Source organism: Microtus ochrogaster, chromosome 1, assembly GCF_000317375.1.
Source record: "Microtus ochrogaster isolate Prairie Vole_2 chromosome 1, MicOch1.0, whole genome shotgun sequence".
In the NCBI taxonomy this organism is placed as follows: Eukaryota; Metazoa; Chordata; class Mammalia; order Rodentia; family Cricetidae; genus Microtus; species Microtus ochrogaster.
The window spans coordinates 8,682,690-8,702,629 of NC_022009.1; the positions used below are offsets into that span (position 1 = coordinate 8,682,690).

General features: G+C 40.8%; 1 protein-coding gene across 1 annotated transcript in view; it reads right to left on the reverse strand.

Moving 5' to 3' along the window:
* Positions 1 to 3,462: 3,462 nt before the first annotated feature.
* Positions 3,463 to 19,940, reverse strand: part of Ppm1a (protein phosphatase, Mg2+/Mn2+ dependent 1A) — a 17,800-nt gene continuing 1,322 nt past the window's right edge. Inside the window, exons 2-5 of the mRNA XM_013355677.2 lie at positions 18,018 to 18,135; positions 13,648 to 13,756; positions 10,834 to 10,891; positions 3,463 to 10,083 (exon numbers count right to left, since the gene is read on the reverse strand). Of these exons, the coding sequence (XP_013211131.1) occupies positions 10,054 to 10,083; positions 10,834 to 10,891; positions 13,648 to 13,756; positions 18,018 to 18,135 (315 nt within the window). The 3' untranslated portion in view covers positions 3,463 to 10,053. The remainder of the gene's footprint in view (positions 10,084 to 10,833; positions 10,892 to 13,647; positions 13,757 to 18,017; positions 18,136 to 19,940) is intronic.

Genomic DNA, 19,940 nt, shown 5'->3' on the forward strand with positions numbered 1-19,940 from the left:
CCCCGAGACAGGGTTTCTCTGCAGCTTTGGAGCCTGTCCTGGAACTAGCTCTTGTAGACCAGGCTGGCCTCAAACTCACAGAAATCCGCCTGCCTCTGCCTCCCGAGTGCTGAGATTAAAGTCATGCATCACCACCACCTGGCTGAAGGAAAACATTTCATTGGTGCTGGCTTACAGTTTGAGAGGTTTGGTCCATTATCATCATGGCAGACATGGTGCTGGAGAAGGAGCTAATAGTCCTACATATTGAGCCAGATGCAACAGAAGAAAAAACTGTGTGCTGGGCATAGCTTGACTGTATGAGACCTCAAAGCTTACCCTTACAGTGACACACTTCCTCCAAAAAGGCCTCACCTCCTAATAGTGCCAGTCCTTACAGCCAAACAGTCAAACACCTGAGTACGGGGGGGGGGGGCCATAACCTATTCAGACCACCACCACAATGAGCATTTACAGCATGAAGCCATTTCACATGGTTGTATTATCACTGCTATGGTGGTGGTGTACACCTTTAATTCCAGCACTTGGGAGGTGGATCTCAGTGAGTTCAAGCCCAGCTTGATTTACATAGTTCTGGGCTAGCTACACAATGAAAAACCTTCAACAAAAACCCACAAATGAAATGGCGCAGTAGGAGACAAGACTGTATTCTCGACACACACAAGGCCAGTCTCGTTTGCACAGACACACATGTAACCCTGTTCAATCGAATGCACACTGTAAAAACCCCAGTAAAGACCAGGGTTTGTTCTTTCAGCTTTCCTTGAACTCTCCTGGGACCTGCTTTGGCCAATGAGACATCTGGGAAGGAGTAAGAGCAAATACCTATAAGATTTTAGGGTTTGAGACAGGTGCAGTCAGGAATAGCCAGAGGTGTGGCCAAGGCAGAAGGGAGAGAGAGGTGGGTCTAGGCAGAGGGACCAGACATTAGAGGCTTTGTAGAGCAGCCGAGGGATGTCTTTGGGACAGGGTCACTAGTGACGTAGGTGGCCTCAGATTTGGTGTATATCAGAGGACCTTAGCCTTTTGATCCTCCTGCCTTCCTGTCCCAAGTGCTGAGATTATGGGTGTGCCCTCAGCCCAGGTTCTCGTGATGTGCTGGGCTAGCACTCTCTAGAGCTGCATGCCCAGCCCCAGCACAGGGAGCTAAAGGGTGGGTCAGCTGACTATGAGCCAAGGGGAGGGAAGGGAGGGTGCAAGCTTCCCTGCGGAGGAGCTGAACTTTCAGTGGGAACTTCCCCACAAAGCAGTCCCCGTAAAGTGCTTGGTTTTCAGGCTTCCAAGTCATTCCATCTTGTTGGTTAAGTACAGACTGCGGCTTCAGAGCTTTGATAGTAGAGGGGCATCTGTAATTTCTTCAACTTTGATCACTATGAGCATACTGATGATTTATGGTGACTAATTTCACTTTAATATCAGAAAAGTAGCGTTTTCTCAACTTAAATAATTGTAACCTTGTTTTTAACCTTAAATCAACTATCTCCTAACCTTAATTAAGCATTGTATCATTTTCTCCACATTTCCTTTGTTTCCTCGTCATCAAACAGGAAAATGTCAAGTTCATTTTTTTGTTTGTTTGTTTTTCGAGACAGGGTTTCTCTGTAGGTTTTGGAGCCTGTCCTGGAACTAGCTCTTGTAGACCAGGCTGGCCTCGAACTCATAGAGATCCGCCTGCCTCTGCCTCCCGAATGCTGGGATTAAAGGCGTGCGCCACCACCGCCCGGCCAAGTTCATTATTTAATTTCATTAAGTAACTTCAAGTTGCAGAGTTCAATCGTTTTCCCCATGAAAACCCTTTACTTGAACAAAAGATATTTAAACAAAAACATTTGACATTCTACCCAGAAAATCAGAATATGAACTGCTCCAAGAGAGCCAACCATATAATCTTCAAAACCTAACACCACATTCCTAGCTCACTATGGAGACTTGCTGTACAGAAGTTCCCTTCATGAATCCCTGCTCCTCCTGGACTGAAACTTCTTAGAGAGATCTGGTCTCCAAATCCCCTGCCTCTTTGAAGGTCAAGGTGACTGCGGAGTTGACTTTGCCTAAGGACACGAGCACATATAATATACTCCGACCCATACGCGCTCAGAAGTTGTAGCATGTGTGTGGAGGCCAGAGGACAACTCTGTGGAGTTAGTTCTCTTTGCACAGGTCCCAAGGATTGAACTCAGGTAGCCAGGACGTGAGAGTACCTTTACCAGGTGAGTGACCTTGTTGTCAAAGGACATCAAATTGGAGAGTTTAAAACAACTTCTTTAGTAGATCAATAATGGCCAAATATTGGAAATCCTGCTGGTTCAAATTAACTTCTGGAAAACACTTTGTATGTGGTTGTTAAGGACAGCTGTAGGAGCACTTTGGTCTGGAAGATGCCAGCCTGCACCTAAAAGCTAAAGCCATGACACTCTTGGAGCAGCTAATCCAATGTAGGCAACAATAAAACTATCACCATAAAATCATTTTATAAAAAGCCCTTAGAGGGCTGAAGAGATGGCTCAGTGGTTAAGAGCACTGCCTGCTCTTCCAAAGGTCCTGAGTTCAATTCCCAGCAACCACATGGTGGCTCACAACCATCTGTAATGAGGTCTGGTGCCCTCTTCTGGCCTGCAGACATACACACGAACAGAATATTGTATACATAATAAATAAATAAATAAATATTTTTTTTTTTTTTAAAAAAAAAAGCCCTTAGAATACAAACATACAATATGAATCTCATGCTGACTCCAGGCAATCAGTGAAGCAAAATCTTTTCTGGGGCCATGTGGTGGGTTCTGTTGTAAACCTTCCGTCCTCTAACGCAGTTCACCAAGAATATTATCTTCAACTAGAATCCCATTTGATTTGACAGCAAGTTCAGTCTGCGCTACTAAGGGCTAACAAGGAAAGGAACGTCTCAGAAGACTAGATTTTAGCAAGCATTGAGTAGAAGCAGCTTGGAACGTACAGAACTTCCATTAAATCACCTGCTCGGTTTTCAAACTTCTAATGGTGGAAGTGAAGCCCAGACTGGAAATCTGGAGGTCATTTTGAGACCTGGGTGAAGATGAAATGTCCGCTAGAGCCAACATGAGGAGCCGAGCAAGCGCCTCCTTCTGCACCCGCCTCATACACACACACCAGGGCTGCTGTAGCTGACAGGCCTTCTCCAGATCACTTCCAATCCTAGTCTCCACTCTTCTTGTCCAAGAGGAACAACAACAGGCTTATTTATTTCTGGAGTCTTCATAACAATAACCACCAACCCAACCTTTGTGGCTATCAACTATCTCCCAAAAATCGGGGACAATTCTAGTTCAAATTATGATTTCATTGATCTGATCAGCCAATTTACCGAGTTCCACTAGAGAAAAAAAAATTCTCTTAAGTTCACATAATAATTAATCCCCAGATTTCTAGATTCCTCAGCACAACACACACGCTCCTGGCAGCAAACAATCATGAACACACACATTATGCAATTGCCTGTTTATTTAGTGGCACCGAGTTTGCAAACTAGAAACTTCTACTTCCCACCTCACATACAATCTGTAACCATCCACAGGCGGAATGCAGTTTTTCAGAGAACTAGAAAACAAAAGTACAGTCTTAAAATTAGAACTAAATTCACATATTTTCTTTGGACCAGGAAATGGTACATAATACAAAATATACATTTATGGAATTTCTTTAAAACTGTGGGTCACATAAACTGCAAAGTGGAGAATTCTGTTACATATTATGTTTAAGAAAAATATTTCTGCAGTTCTTACATTGCTAAGTTTAAAAAACTGAATTTATGTGTAATGCAACATGCTTGTAACATGTACAATGTCTCCCCACTCAAAACACTCATAGAAATGATGTGAAGTAATTACAGTTGTAAAACTAATTAGTGCTGGGCATCGCTGCTACACAGTATTCTCCTGCAGATATGCTATGGCGTTAGTTCAGGGCTAGCCGGGTAAGATAATGAATTCTGTTTCTACTTCCACAGACGGAAATCAAGCTAGAACTGAACATGAAATTTTGGCAACAAATTTAACCATCACTTTTCAATGCAATTATGGCATCTTTGTAGTGGTATCATCAACCTTCTACACTGCTATGTAAGACCTCATTTTAAACGTTCTTTATTAAGTACTTAATTCCTTAGAATCCAAAATTATGTTAGTATTCAATGAAAATCTTAAAGCCTGAGTGAGACCCGACAGCTAACGTGCTGTTAACATGTTAACAAATTAACCTACGCTCTGGAGGGTCAGAAGCACACCAGACACATTCAATTTCCATTCTACTTTTTGAGTTACAAGACTGGCAAATCTTAAATGATGTCAACCTCCAAAAGCTGGCCTCATTGCCTCCTTCCACCTTTACAGATAGGTTCCCACAACATAGGGCCTCAGGGGGGAAAACCCAAGCCAGACAAAAAACAAAAACAAAAAACACCCTCACACCAGATTCCAGCCAGGTTCCAGCTCTCCTCCTTTCTCTTTTCAAAGCAAAACAGACACTGTCTTCTGATAAGATTGTTGTGCTCTTGGGATAGTTTGAGCTCTCCTGGAGAAGGACGGTGCCCCACGATATAAGAGAGGGTCTTGACCAGGCCAAAGAGACATTCTTGGGGAGTTATATACATCATATGCATTTTCCCAGGTGCAGTCAGATTCAAAGTGTTGTGACCCCCCAAAAGCTTAAGACCCTCAAGAACAAACCTGTGCTATTCGATGTACGCAATCAAGATCTGTTTGTTCTATAGCTACCCAAGCTTTATATGAACTAGCTCACTTCAGACAGGACCATACAGAAACAGATATTACTCAGGGGTCTTTCATTAGTCAGGACTATACACAGTGAACAACTATCTTAAACATTTAGTTTAATGAGAAGGCAGCCAGTAGAAATTGATGGACTTAGAGCAATGAAGAGCAAAGGAGTGGATGTGGGTGAATAAACAGTTTCTTTCTCAGTTGTTTGGGTTGAATCAGTAACTATCAGCAGATCAGAAAAGCAAACTCATTTGTCTCTGGCTGACTTCTGTGACGCTCAGTTCTGGAATAGTGACAGCCAGGTCCAAAGCAATTATAGTGCCCCGCCTCCCACTATTCCACATCCCGAGTTTTCCTACTTTTAACCCAGTAAAATAAAGTTACTAATTGGCCTTGATGAGGTAATACATGGTTTTTCTTGTTCAAGAGAATAGAACTGGCCTATTTAAGAAGTGGGGGGGTGGCACCAAGGGAAGAGAGAAAATGGAAGTGTGTGTGTGTGGGGGGGGGTTATTTCATGAAGAATAAGGAGGAAAAACGGTCATGTATTGTTATTTCAACTTAAACAGCTTTCCTGTCTTGTAAAAGCAACTCCAGTTTGAATACCATTTGAGTTTTTCTTTTTTGGGGGGATTGAGACAGAGTTTCTCTATGTAGCCCTGGCTGTCTTGGAACTTGCTCTGTAGACCAGGCTGGCCTCCAACTCAAAAGATCCACCTGCCTCTGCCTCCTGAGTGCTGGCATTAAAGCTGTGTACCACCATGCCCGGCTCCATCTGAGTTTTTCTGACACTCCACCACACTGTTTAAATGGATAGGAAGAAACAGAAGCCAACAGCTGAGTACATAGCAGATAAAAAACAAAGAATGTGTGTTGAACTGACCCCAAATGGAAATCGCTCATTTGACAACACAGCAGAGCCAATGCCTGTCACATGGCATTCTCCCGGTAATGGCAGTTAGTGAGTTACTGACCAACATGAAAACACCGTATTAAATATTTCAAGCATATTCTGAAATAATATATAATTTAAAACAACTACAAACCAAAGCGAACAGCACATTATTGTAAGATATAAAGTAAAATCAGGCTTCTAAAGACATTCAAATGCCTGAAAGAACCCTAATTAGAAGACCAGTAAATTTAAAATGGTCACCTCATTATCTCGTGACCAGAGTATGTGAGAATACATAACATTCTTAAAGGTCCCTCCAGACCAAACCTTAAATGAGAAACATTTACATGCTAAAATATTTACATCTTCTCGGATACCAAATCTATACTGTAAAATCAGCGAAGTTTGAACTAGAAGTATAGCATGAAATTAAAAACTAAAACAAAGCCAATTCATCAGTCTTTTGGGAATCCATGTGTTAAATTCCCAGGCTAATTTGTTCAGTAAGGACAGGCAGTAAGCATGGCTACTCTAAAACACTAACGTGCATTAGATAGCACAACGATTTCATATGAACACTGGTGCTATAACATGAGGACCACAGTCTTAAGGAAGAACCTACAGGAGGCCCTAAGCTTAGATCCCACCTCATTCTGGGGGTTGGAGAACTCTAGGACATCCATTACTTGCTGTGACTTGCTGTAGTCAGCAGGAGAAGTCAAGGCCAAGAGAGAACCAGGAATTCCATATAGATACTAAGACACACTTCAGCAGTCCACTTTACTCTTATGCTGAGCAGAATCTTCTATTGAATGATTTCAATTTTTGGGAAGAAGAAACTAAACAATTCTGGGGAACAAAGGAACAGCAACTATTCTTCCAGGTGGTGACCTACTTTGTTGAAGAAAGTACTTTGTTGAAGAAAGAAGGGGCAGGCAATGCATTTTTCTTTATTTATATGAATGATCCACTTATCATACATACACTGGATTCTAAATTCTGCCCAAACGTGAACTCCCTGAGAACAAGGACCTACTTCATCTCTTTACAGTCCCCAAGGACTTAACCTAGAACAGTATTTTGCTAACACTGAACACTTTGTGGGAAAGCAGAGCTTAGCTGGTTTAATGTGCTCAAACACACTGTCTTTGTAAGCAGTACTGTAATTCAAACTATTTATATCACATGACTCTTTAATTTAAAAAAAATTCAGAGAGGTTATCACTTTGTGGCCAGTTTAGTCTTAAACCCATGATCCTCCTGCTTCAGCCTCCCAAGTGCTAAGATCATAGGCAGAGCCTTCACACCTGACTTTCCCATCGACTTCCTAATACTATGTGATATCCAAAGAACAGCTGCTTCGTGATCTAGTCAAATAAACGCACAGTAACTGAAGGTGTTTGACAAGTGTTCTGAAGCCAAGCAAGTGACCACTTTGGTTTTTTATAAAGTTTATGCTGGCCATGAGATGCTTTTGCTATCAGTGGAAGGATACGCTACAAGAAAGTGAAAATGAGATGAGACAGAGTCTCACTGTGTAGCCCCGGCTGTCCTAGAACTCTGTGAACTCTGTAGATCACACTGGCCTTGAACTCAGACACACCTGCCAAGACTCTAGAGTGCTGGAATTAGTGGCATGCACCACTGTGCCTGGCTTATTTTACTCTTATGATCACTTGTTAAAATAGTAAGATATGAAAAGCATTTTTAGAGGAGGGGTTGAGACAGGGCTTCTCTGGGTAGCCCTGTCCTGGATCTAGCTCTGTAGCCCAGGTTAGCTTTGAACTCAAGAGATTCACATGCCTCTGCCTCCCCAGTGCTGGGATTAAAGGTGTCCACTGGCTTACTCAAAACTTTTTAATGTAAGTTAGCAAAACACTGCTATGCAGAACTGAAATTTTCACTGACATAAAAGTATACTCTGTTATATTACCATCACACAAGAATTTTTCCTCCCCACATAAAAACAAAACAAAACAAAACCCACACATCGAAATATTTTGAGGCATTTGTCCTGAGATGTTAATTAGCAGGAAAGGGGATGGGGAACAAGAACAAAGTGTACCATGCAGGCATGAACATCCCCCTTCAAAAAAGCCTTGCTGGCTTCCACCACGGTCATTTTCCCAGGAAGTCGGCACCATCGGCTTTTACAAGGCACACCTCCTTCCTGCAGTTCCATAATGCAAAATGACCAGTGTGGTGCTGACTCGTGGAAAGATCTAGTCTCCTTAGATCACAGCACTTTCTTACTCCAGTCTTCAGAACTAACGATTTCAAAAGAAGAGCAATTGAATTTCCTTTTCTGCCGAGTCAATCTCAAACAAGGCTGACCTGACTAGGCTGCTGGTGTGTGAAACACAGCTCCCACCATGGCAGTTTCAAAAGCCGCCACAAGCAAACCCCGCTGGAGGTTTTGAAATTTCTAAAACTAAAGGTTTTCAGGTTACTTCTAAAAACGAAGGACCCAGGTCATCTGTCAGGATCTCAGCTTCCGCTGTCAGCCTAGCGCCCAGTCTGTGCTAGGAGCACTGGATGTCATGAAATGCACAGGCCCATTTTTGTAAGCCACAGCTCGAACATTACCATACTTCCAACTCTCCCACAGATTTAGACATTACGCATTTATTAAGTTTGGAATTGGTTCTGTAATTGCAGCTGTTATGAATTTCTAAATATCAAGAGTATTTCAGCTTTTCTTCATTCATGCTGGACTAAGATATAAATTAAATACAATGAAGTTACATCAGCTCACGAGAGGGATAATGAAGAGTCCGCTGGTATTCTAGCTACTGAAGTCTGCGACACTTCTCAGTGCTCTCCTACATTCCCTTAACGTTACAGTGGTTTTAAGGCTGTATATACAAACATGTCTATTTCCAAGATTGGGGAAAACACACAGAACAAAATGTATCACACTAACTTTTGTACACAAAGTTGTGACTTTGTATCTAATGTATTTGAATCGGCTCCTAGTGGGGACTCGGTCACATGTTGGTAAATACAGCACTCAACCTACAGAGACAGAAACACAGACGGGCACAGAACAGTAGTCTTTATGATGTGACAGACCAGAAAACTTACTCTTACATGCTTAATCGGAGGGGGTGAAGCCTAAATTAAATTAGGTATTTTATATCTACAATTCCTTAAGCGTTGAAATTTATTTTTAAAGGCCAACAGCTAAATATTATCAACATGCTATATTTCAAATCACAAATACATCTTAACCTCTTAGATTCTAAAGACGTGGGTCAATTAAAAGTTACAGACAAACACACATTCAACACACACACATCTATCATAGTGTTAAGATTGTCGAACTTGGACAATTCTTTTCATTAACAGTAGGTAAACCCAAGCTGATGCACATCTTACTGACAAGCAAGCAGCCTGGAAGAAACTCATTTTAAAAACAGGTTAGGACAACACAGACTGACTTCTCGATCCATCTGTACCTGGGTAACACCACCATCCAATTTAAGGAGACTAACACCTTTCCCTAGGAGGCATGTCCCGTTTATAATAGCATGGGGTTCTGAAAGCCGGGGCAAGAGGAACTACGCGTACATGATTAAATTTCTTGTTTGTTAAACCAAGCTTTATTGATAAAATGGAATTCAGAATATCTTACTAGGAACAGCAGCAGGCCCAGCCAATCATGATAGGAAAAAAAAAATGTGGCAGTCTCCTACTGTGTAGGAAGCTGCTGCTTACCAATTAGTAACTGAATGTAGGACTCATAAAGAGGTGCAAAGGATCAAGGCATTTCAGCCCCAAATCGATACTCTGAGCAACACTCGGTGTCACCTGCAGTGCTCTCGGCTGCAGGAGAGGCCATCCTAGAGACAGGGAAGAAGGAGCGGCTGCGTGCACAAGCCAGTTCCTCGCCAGAACACAGAGACAGTTTCCCATAACTCCCTGGGTGTTCAGCTTTGTAAGATTTTGGAATTCTTCATAATCATGCGCACATGAGCGCTGAGCTATGTGGCTGCTGCTCTCCCTGTCCACAGCACGACTCTATCTGTTGTGTCACACAACAAGCCAAACATTTCCTTTATCGTTGACCGTGATTTTAAAGCAGTTCATAATTAAATATGAGCACTTTGTACAAGGACAATTACACTTTACAAAAAACCAAAATCATACAACAAAAATTGCTGGAGTCTGATTTACAACATGAATTACGGTTTGAAATCACGTTTACATAAGTCTCAAATTTACAATTAAAAAAAAAAAATCCGTTCTGGGCTAGCTGTTCCACCGCTCAAGCTCTGGTGTAGTCCCTCAGCCACGTCGTACCCCTTCTTCCTTAAAGTTGATGATGGCTGTTCAAAGGTTCGGCCAAGTTGAGCTGTGCTCTCCTCTGGCGGCGAAGGCGACCCATGGCCATAAGCGGCTTCACCACATGTCATCGGTTGATGCAGAGTCCTTCACAGGGGAGAACAGACAAACAGGGCGTTAGATGTACCACTCCCTGAAGAGTGCAGAAAGACACGGTTTTATAATATACCAATTACAGAACTTAGCTGGTTTCAAAAATATCTATGTCTACATATGAAAACTAATATTTAATCTGCTTAGTTAAAAAATAAGAAAACTTTGCCTTAGCCCCACCCACCAAAAATTTGCATAAACAAAGAAAGAAAGAAACAAACAAATACTTTGGTTTGAAAAAATATTTGAATGATTTTACTACAAGTATGAACAAATTTATCATTAAACCAACAAAATTACTAGAAAAGCTTTACCTAACTTATTTTAAACCTCCACTTTCATTACGCTTATTGCATTGTGGGAGTGAAGAGGTTAAAAGGTTCATAATGCAGCACGCAGCCCGTAACAGCTGCACTCAGTGACTCTGCGCTAACAGCTGCAAGGGACTTCTCTAGTGTCTCAGTGCGGGTTGGGCCTCGGGACTGTGGCAAAGATATCTGCATGCAGAAAAATGCTTCACGATGAACATTCTGAATTCTGCTGTTGCTCCTTGTAAAACTCAGAATAATCCAAGATTCTGAGGAAAGAGATCCCTAACTTAATAAATAAAGGAAGGCAGGTCTTCTGAAGTTGATTGTAGAGTACGGCCAGCCGAGCCCAGAGCAGCAGCACTGACTCACTCAGCTGTGCACTAGAGCAGACCCACAGGGAGGACAGGAGAGCAGAGGAGCGAACACTACTCACAGTGTCATCGTTTTTGTAAGGGTTCAGTCTATTGTAAACGGCTTCAATTACATTCCGCCTAAATGTTAGAAAATGCATAAAGTTAATCTTTCAGAAAGTAAATCACAGCTAATAACCCCAGTCCAGTGTTCACTAAAACTTTAAATACACTTCAAATACATTTGATTCTAGCTCCTGATGTCAATACCAAGTCTGTCTTTAAGACATCTGTGTCCTGATGCTAAAGCAGAGACAGTCTCTCTAACATGAAATACTGTAACACTCCACTCATCTAAATAACACTGGAGCAAAAGTCACAGTTTATTTCAGTTAGTTAACAAACCAACTGGTGATTTTCTTCTTTTCAGCTCATTTACTGTGTGCACATATGTATGGAGGTCATAGGACAGCGGGCAGGAGTCTCTTCTCTATTTCTACTATATGGGTTCTGGGGATCAAAGGCAGTCACCAGGCTCGGGAGCAGGAGCCTTTACAAAATTAAAACAAGAGTAGCCTCCCAAGAAATCCAGCAGCTCACTGGCACAGACCTTGGTTGGAACCCCGGTGCCCACACAGTGCCCTGCATCTGTGACTTTAGCACTGGAAGAAGTCAAGAACAAGTGGATCCCTGGAGTTTACTGGCCAGCTAGTTAGTGAACTCTGGGTGTAGTGAGACCAATCTCAAAGATAAGGTGGAGAGCAACAGAGGGAGATGTCGCCTGTCTTCTGCCTTATGCAACCTCTGGCCTCCAAGGACATGTGCTCACACGTACACACATGCAAACACACACACACACATACACGTATGCAGACTAGAAAGTCTATACGGTCCTACTTCTATTTGAGCTGACTTAAATGGCTACAAGTGAGCAACAGCAATATCAATCCGAAGGCATACCAATTGAGAATGTACCATAGTTTCCAAGTAGAAGCACCTTTAACATGTCAAAGTAGAACAATCCAACATACATCTTGTCTTTACTTCCTTTTAACATTCCTTCAAAAAAACTTCTACAAAAACTAGAACACTGAATACTTCCATGACAAGTATAGGATTAATTTTTGAATATTTTGTTTTAAAGTCTGGCCGTGTGTTGGTACATGCCTAATCCCAGTACTGAATAGCAGAGGCAAAGTTACTTGAGTCAGGAAATCTTGGGCTATACAAGAAGATCATGTCTGCCTGTCTCCTTCAAAGAAAAAAGGTGATGTGGAAGCTCCCTCCCCTCTGTGTGCTGTGATTACCATTAATGAATAAAGAAACTGCCTTGGCCTGTTGATAGGGCAGAACTTAGGTAGGCAGGGAAGACAGAACTAAATGCTGGGAGGAAGAAGACAGAGTCAGAGAGAAACCATGAATCTGCCACCACAGTAAGACATGCTGAATCTTTGCTGGTAAGCCACTGCCATGTGGCGATATACAGATTAATAATAGAAATGGGGGGCTGGAGAGATGGCTCAGCAGTTAAGAGCATTGCCTGTTCTTCCAAAGGTCCTGAGTTCAATTCCCAGCAACCACATGGTGGCTCACAACCATCTGTAAAGAGGTCTGGTGCCCTCTTCTGGCCTGCAGGCATACACACAGACAGAACATTGTATACATAATAAATAAATAAATATTTAAAAAATAATAGAAATGGGTTAAATTAATGTGTGAAGAGTTAGCCAATAAGAAGCTAGAGCTAACGTGCCAAGCAGTGATTTAATTAATACAGTTTTTGTGTGGTTATTTCAGTTCTGGGCAGCCAGGACAAACAAGGGACCCTCCCCCTTCTATAAAAATAGAGGTATGGAGGAACACCTCTTTAACCCTCAATGGCAGAGAACTTCTCTAGCAAGTGTGAGACGTTGGGTTTATTCTTCAGTATAACAAACCACACACACACATACACACACACACACACACACACACACACCTCTGTGTCTGTAATGCAACGAATGGTGATTTTACAGTTACAGCCTTCACACTTCTAAAACTGATGGGAAAAAATTTTATAGACAGTCATATCAAAGATGGTCATGTGAAAGTTTTCAAAAACTGCAAGTTTCAACAGGAACTTTTAGAATCCCTGGTGAAATGACCACAAAGAATAAAGATAGCAGTATGTGCAAACTACAGAAAATCAGAGAAACGGCCACAATATCCCTCTTTACGCCAAGCATTGAACTAAAACAAGACAAAATGAAACACTTGAAGCCTGGCAGTGGTGGTGCACACCTTTAATCTAGTACTAGGGAGGCAGAGGCAAGCAGATCTCTGTGAGTTCAAGGCTGGCCTGCTTTACACAGCGAGTTCCAGGACAGCCAGGGCTACACAGGGAAACGCTGTCGCAACAAACAAAAACCCACTTGAATTGCACAATGTACATTGTTAACTACAGATATAAGCTTAATATCTAACACAAACTAGTATGGCTCTATGAAACAAAAGAAAAGGAAAAACAAGCAAAGGAAAAAAGTGTCTGTCTACTCTTTCTGACACCAAACACCAATCAGCAATAAACAAGCAAACACTGCCCAGACTGATGACAGTCTTTGGAGTGTTAAGTTATACAAGGATTGACGACAGAAAACACCACCACCACTACTACAGCCACTTACCCTTCTGCAGCCATGCTATTTCATGTATAATCTCTCACTCCATTATCTCATTTATTCCTTGTGGAAATCAGTGTCACCCAAGCTTCCACTAAGGACAATTCTTAGTACAATTATAAACAGTGACAATTAAGCACTGATCCCAATCAAGGAGCACACTTCCTAACAGTGAAGGTTCACTTCGGAGTAAATGCACAGCTCCCACAGACAAAGGCTGAACACACAGAACATACTCACTTGCTTGCCAGTTCACCCCCTGGTGGGAGGCTGGGGATGTTCTCGCTGGCTAGCGTGCGCATCACGTGGACTAAGTCAGGGACTCCTTCCCCCTGCTTCTTTATGATTTCTGGGAATCAGAAGTACCTTTTTTGTAAGTGTTATCAAAACTCAATTTTAAACACTGAAGCAAAGACACCTTAGGTTATTATAGCTGAATTACTTGTCCTACGCCTGAGACTTTCTCAACTACTATGAAAATAATCACTCATCTTCAAAAATGTAAGGCCAGGGATACAGAAAAAGACACAAAACATCAACTTCAATGAATGAAAACAAGATAAAAATGTGAAAATAAAAAAATAGTTTGTGTTAACTTGATGTGTTACACAATCAAGGTGGGTATAAATTACTTTCTTTAAGATGTTAACTAGTTACTGTTGAAATCAACTCCTGTCCTTACACAGGACACGGGTTTTCTGTAAAATACATTGCACAGAAAAATAAATAAATAAAAACTCAAGATTTGAAAAGGCACCTTTAAGTATAGGGCAATTTATTAAAGATTTACTAGTTCCTAAAATTTTAACCTATATTTTTATAGTGGCAACATGACTTAAGTAGCATAAACAAATGAATGATATACTTGAACATCACTCTGCATATCAATTTTCCCTCTAGGAAATGACATATAAATAAACACACACGACTGCCTTCATTTGTTAGTTAAGCAACACTTTAAATGAAAGGATCTAAATTTCATGACAAAACAATTAAGAGCAGAAAGAAAGACTTAGTAACTGTACAGCTGCATTTAGAATTAGTTTCACACCAGACTCCCCCCGAGGGCACAGAGAGGGGATCTGCAGCGCTAACAGGCAGGTGCAGTAATTCTTATCAGAGACCAACGCGAGCTGTGAACAAAGACCCTCATCCCATCTCTAAACTAAGTACAAGACCTCATTTGGAGACTAAGCACAGTTACTCTCAGCGCAAATCCCAGCCCAAGGCACCACAGCACTTTGCTTCTCAATATTTATAATAAATGGTATTTTCTAGGCCACCAGAGCAAGAAATTATTCTATTTCTCCATTTGTAAATCCCTCTGAAAATAACACAAAAACTTCATTCTGTATCAAGCCTCAAAATGTTTCTTCACCATTAAAGGCACACGTAAAGACAGACATCGCTTCTCATGAAATCTCTTTAAATGGTTTAAAATTATCCTCCTAAAATAAAGGCCAAACTTTGCATGTATTATATTATGCCTTCTTTTCCTTAAAAAAAATGAACAAAATAAAGCAGTCTTAAATCTGAACAAAAAGCGAGGATCTCAGATTTGGTTTGCCAAGTTCCTTTATTGTATAGTCTTTAACATTTTGGCATATTGATGTTCTACATGGTGCTAGTGCTAAAGATCTACTATACAAAAATAAAGGGATTTGATGCTTGCCTATGCTACACAAGTTCACAATTAGACGGGCAACACACAACACAGTGTCTACTAAGCCAATACAATCATTTGGTTTGAACTCTGGATACAGGAGAAATGAACACTGATAAATTCAACCAATGATGGTTTCGGTTCTAAGTTTAAAAAAAAAAAACCCGCTGTATTTGATGTAGCTTACATCTTCATTAGAATATGTTATGATATTTTAATTATTAGGAATACAGGAAAGCAAATTCTTTTAAGAATAATAAAGACTTTAGAAACAATTAGAATCTCTTATTTGATGTGGGACAGTCATTTAAACTGTTATGAATACTTACACTATTCCGCTTCCTTCAGCTTCTAGAAAAGTTCTGGATGTTAAGAAAAATTCCTGCAATTGTTCTTGGACTATACATTTTAATTAGACTGCAAAAACTTGGTGCTGCCATAAAGAATAGAAATGTCAAGAGCTGCCGGGCGATGGTGGCGCACGCCTTTAATCCCAGCACTCAGGAGGCAGAGGCAGGCGGATCTCTGTGAGTTCGAGACCAGCCTGGTCTACAGAGCTAGTTCCAGGACAGGCTCCAAAGCCACAGAGAAACCCTGTCTCGAAAAACCAAAAAAAAAAAAAAAAAAAAAAAACAACAACAACAGAAATGTCAAGAGCTCTGTTTCATAAACAGAGACAAACACACCCTGATCCCCATCTTTCCTCAAGAAAGCTTAAGGAATCCTCAGTTTCCTCCAGATTAGCAACTTTTCAGGGAGTCAGGCCAGTAGCTGACGAGAGAGTCACACACAGGTGAGTATAATCTTAAACTGCCTAAGGACCGCAGAACAACAGCCATCTGCTACTAAGGCAGCAAGAGTCTCCTCAACACCTTCCCTCAGTAAAGGTGACACAGTGGGAGGAGGGAGGGTCTGAGGAGCTTTGTCCTTTCAATGTTGTAGACACAGAAGCCAAAAATGTTGAAAACAAATAAATCAGGCTTAGTAGGTCACAGCAATTTAGTCAAGGCATGTATTTAAACAAGGAGAAAGGTATTTGGTGTCTGTGTTAGAAGCTGTGTACTTGTTCACTAGACATACATCTTTCACAGTGCAAAGATACATTCCTTCTGTGCTTTTAAGTAGCAGCAACTTTAACATGACTTTCTCTCTAGTTGCATCTCATCAGTTCTAAAATACCATACTTAATTTACGACACATTACCTCCAATTGCATGGTGTAACAGTTGAACATAGTACAATATTGACTATTAATGTAAACTCTGCCCAGGTGGCAACTGCCACTTGATAGCATGAAATATAAAACTTATTATAATAAAATTATATGCAGTGACTATTTTATAACTCCACCAAAAACTCACTTTAAAATAAGCACACTGAAGAGAAAAATAGTAATTCATTCCTAAAACTGGATCCTATTCCATAGTAAAAATACTAAGTTACGTGTTATTTCTTTATACCAATAAAAAGTATTCCCAGCCTAAAGTGCCAAAACAGCAACATCAACTTACCCCATACACATCTTTTTGGTTTCATAATTTTCTACTAAACAGCAATTTAGACCAAACACTCTGTAACATTCTAAGTATTTTTAGAGTATTTTAGAATATTTTAGAATAACAATTGAAATCACTTAAGATGTGAAAAATTACAAGACCCTTGAAAATAGTGAGGAAAAATGCATTGACTAGTATACTTAATGAATGAAATACTAAACAATACAAACAGATGTTACCATCAGGGGAGGGAGGATAGTAACAAAACCTCAAATCTCTAGGTACACTAACAACCCAAACCAAGCACAACTCTAATAGACAGATTACAAATGATATCAAGCAATAAAAAGAGAAAATAAAATTAAGATGCACACTAATTTTAATAATGAAGACACAATGGGATGCAATAGTACGGTAGGTCGATGCTTGCATGCCAATTATGGTATCAGGAGAGCAAAACGCACTTTTTACCCTCAAGTGTTTCTGTTTATAGGGCATGCATAATCTCCGTGCTTACTGTATCTGTCCACACAGTGAACCTAGTGTCTGGGGAGACAATGTTTATGTTTATGCTTAGTGAGCAGCTTCATCAAAGATCATGGAAGCGCTGGGGTGGGGTTCAGAAGGAAGTACTTGCTCACTGTGCAAGAAACCTTAGATTTGGTCCCCAGTTCTACAACCAACCAACCAACCTATCTACCCACCCCACTAACAAAAGATAAATTTCTTCCAATATTTAAAAGCATCACATTTTTTTGAGGTACAAATGCTTTCCATCTGTTATAAAATAATCTGCAGAAATCTAAGAACCACACTCCTACAGTTCCAAACCACTTTCCTGATTTCATTTGAGAGTTGATTCCTGCCAGGTCTGTGCTGTAAGGTCAAAGAGCTCATGGCTTAGGAGAGAAGCCGTCAAAAAACTGAAAACTAAGTGTGGAAAGCTGTGGGATGTGACAGCTGCTAGGAACCATCTGACTTCCAAGTTATCAAAAACAAAACAAACAAACAAACAAAAAAACCAAACCACCCAGAAAACAACCAACCAAACACAGGTCATACACAAACTATTCCGGAGATTTGAAGTTGGCGCACATGGCTTTCTCACAGAAGATGAGATACTCAAACGAAACAACTGTGTTCTCTGGGCATCAAACTCCTCACACTCGTGAGGTCAGCAAGAATTTTAATCCACACTTCAACCATTCAGAACAGAAGTTTCCTAACCAGAAAACTCATGTTTGCATGAGGCTGTACTAGTTATCTCTAATCTGACAGGGTGCCTTGGGCGGACATCTAAATGCTTACTATGAAATGTCCTTTCCACTTTTATATGCTAAGTACTAGATGTTAAAGGCATGTAAAGAATTAAAAACTCTATAGAGTGTTAAACTTTCTGTTGCAGGTTTTGTTTTTTAAAGAAAGCTACTTATTTTTTGTTAAATGATCCACCTTCTACTCTGCATTCCAGGTACTTGTCCAGCTCTGCCTCCTTCTTCACGGCTTCTGCTGAGACTTTAGGTGCATTGGGAAAACAGATCAGAATCACACTCATGTTGTCTCGACTTCCCTGGAAAGAGAAAGGGCAAGAAAATATTTGGTTTTCTTTCTAAAACCTTTAGAATCTTTATACCTATGCCAATCATAACTATATTGTGTCTATAAAAATGTTATTTTTAGCAGGGCAGCAGTGGCACATGCCTTTAATCCCAGCTCTCGGGAGGCAGAGGCAGGTGGATCTCTGTGAGTTCGAGGCCAGCCTGGTCTATAAGAGCTAGTTCCAGGGCAGGCTCCAAAGCTACAGAGAAACCCTGTCTCAAAAAACAAAAACAAAACAAGTTACTTTTAAGGAGAAAAAAGTAGACATGTTGGTGGGGGACAGTTGCCTCCATATAATGTGTTAACTATTATAAGGAGCAATCATTACAGGCTACATCCTCTGTGAGAAAATTATTGCCAAAGAGCCTATAAAACAAAAATTTCCCTAAATCTTCCCTGGTGGCCACTTTGCTTGAAGTCACCTGCCATGTCAAGTATCACGGAGCTGCACACCCCATGTAATATGGCGGAGCTTGTTAGTACTAGTCTTTACTGTCCCTGTCACAAATTTACACTTTAGTCACAATGCACTGTGGGGCCAATGCATTTATTTCTGCAGTAGAAATATGAAATCAGAAGGAAAACTAGAAGAAGTTTATACTTTTGTAATACATATTATGTATTACTTATATAATAAAAGTACTGATTTAACTTAGGAAGTACATTCAAATCATTATTCAAACTGTTGTTAAATAGAACACTTGAATTGATAGTCTTCCTACATTTTCCTTACTTTTAGTATTTAATTCAGCTATACAGAAACATTGATCTTATACACATTAAACGAATACCTCGAACCGTTTATAAGGAAGCTAGACTGACACACACTATCACTGTTGCCCTTTACAGACACACAAGCTGGAAGGTACACAAATTCTACTTCTAACAGAATTAGGATTTTACATTGAGATGAACGTGTGCTTTCAAATAGTAGTCAGAGCCGGGCGGTGGTAGCGCACGCCTTTAATCCCAGCACTCGGGAGGCAGAGGCAGGCGGATCTCTGTGAGTTCGAGACCAGCCTGGTCTACAGAGCTAGTTCCGGGACAGGCTCCAAAGCCACAGAGAAACCCTGTCTCAAAAAACAAAAACAAAAAAAAAATAGTAGTCAGCAAGCATCACTGACAAAATACAACAGTGTGGCACAAGCAACACTGATGCTAAGCCAAGGCCCCAGCTTTTCTAGTCTGGGGACTGCGACTAAAGCTGTGTAATATTGTAGAAATGAATTCTGAGTTCTCGAGCATGAATCGACTATGTATTACCTATCAGACTAGAGTGTGCATGAGCACACATGCAGGCAGGCATGTGTGCACATGTAAATCCTTAATAGAGGCTAGAAATTATATATTCTCTGTATTTTATAGCAGAGAGTGGTTGAACTTGTTTAGGACTGAAGAGTACAAAGCAACAGAGGTAAGCCTTGATTCCAGATCTGTTTGACTCTTAAGTCCACAGAACTTTCTCTGTCTTCAGCTTCCTTATCTGCTTCTCTATGTACATGAGCCTATTTGATCCTCCTCCCAGCAGTCCCACTAGACAGGGCAATCTCTGTTCTTTCAGGAAACACGAGCTGACCTCCAGTCACAGGGTCTCACCGAGGTCCTTCTGCGCCCACAACCAAGGCTATTTCTATTGCCCCATACCCACACTCACTGAACTCTGCTGTTCTCATGCTACAGAACTCATGTTCAAGTGGTGAAAACACTCAACCAGCGTCCTAAAGCATATCCAGAGCTTACAGATAGATACAGAGCTCCAGATCTCCCCACCCTCTT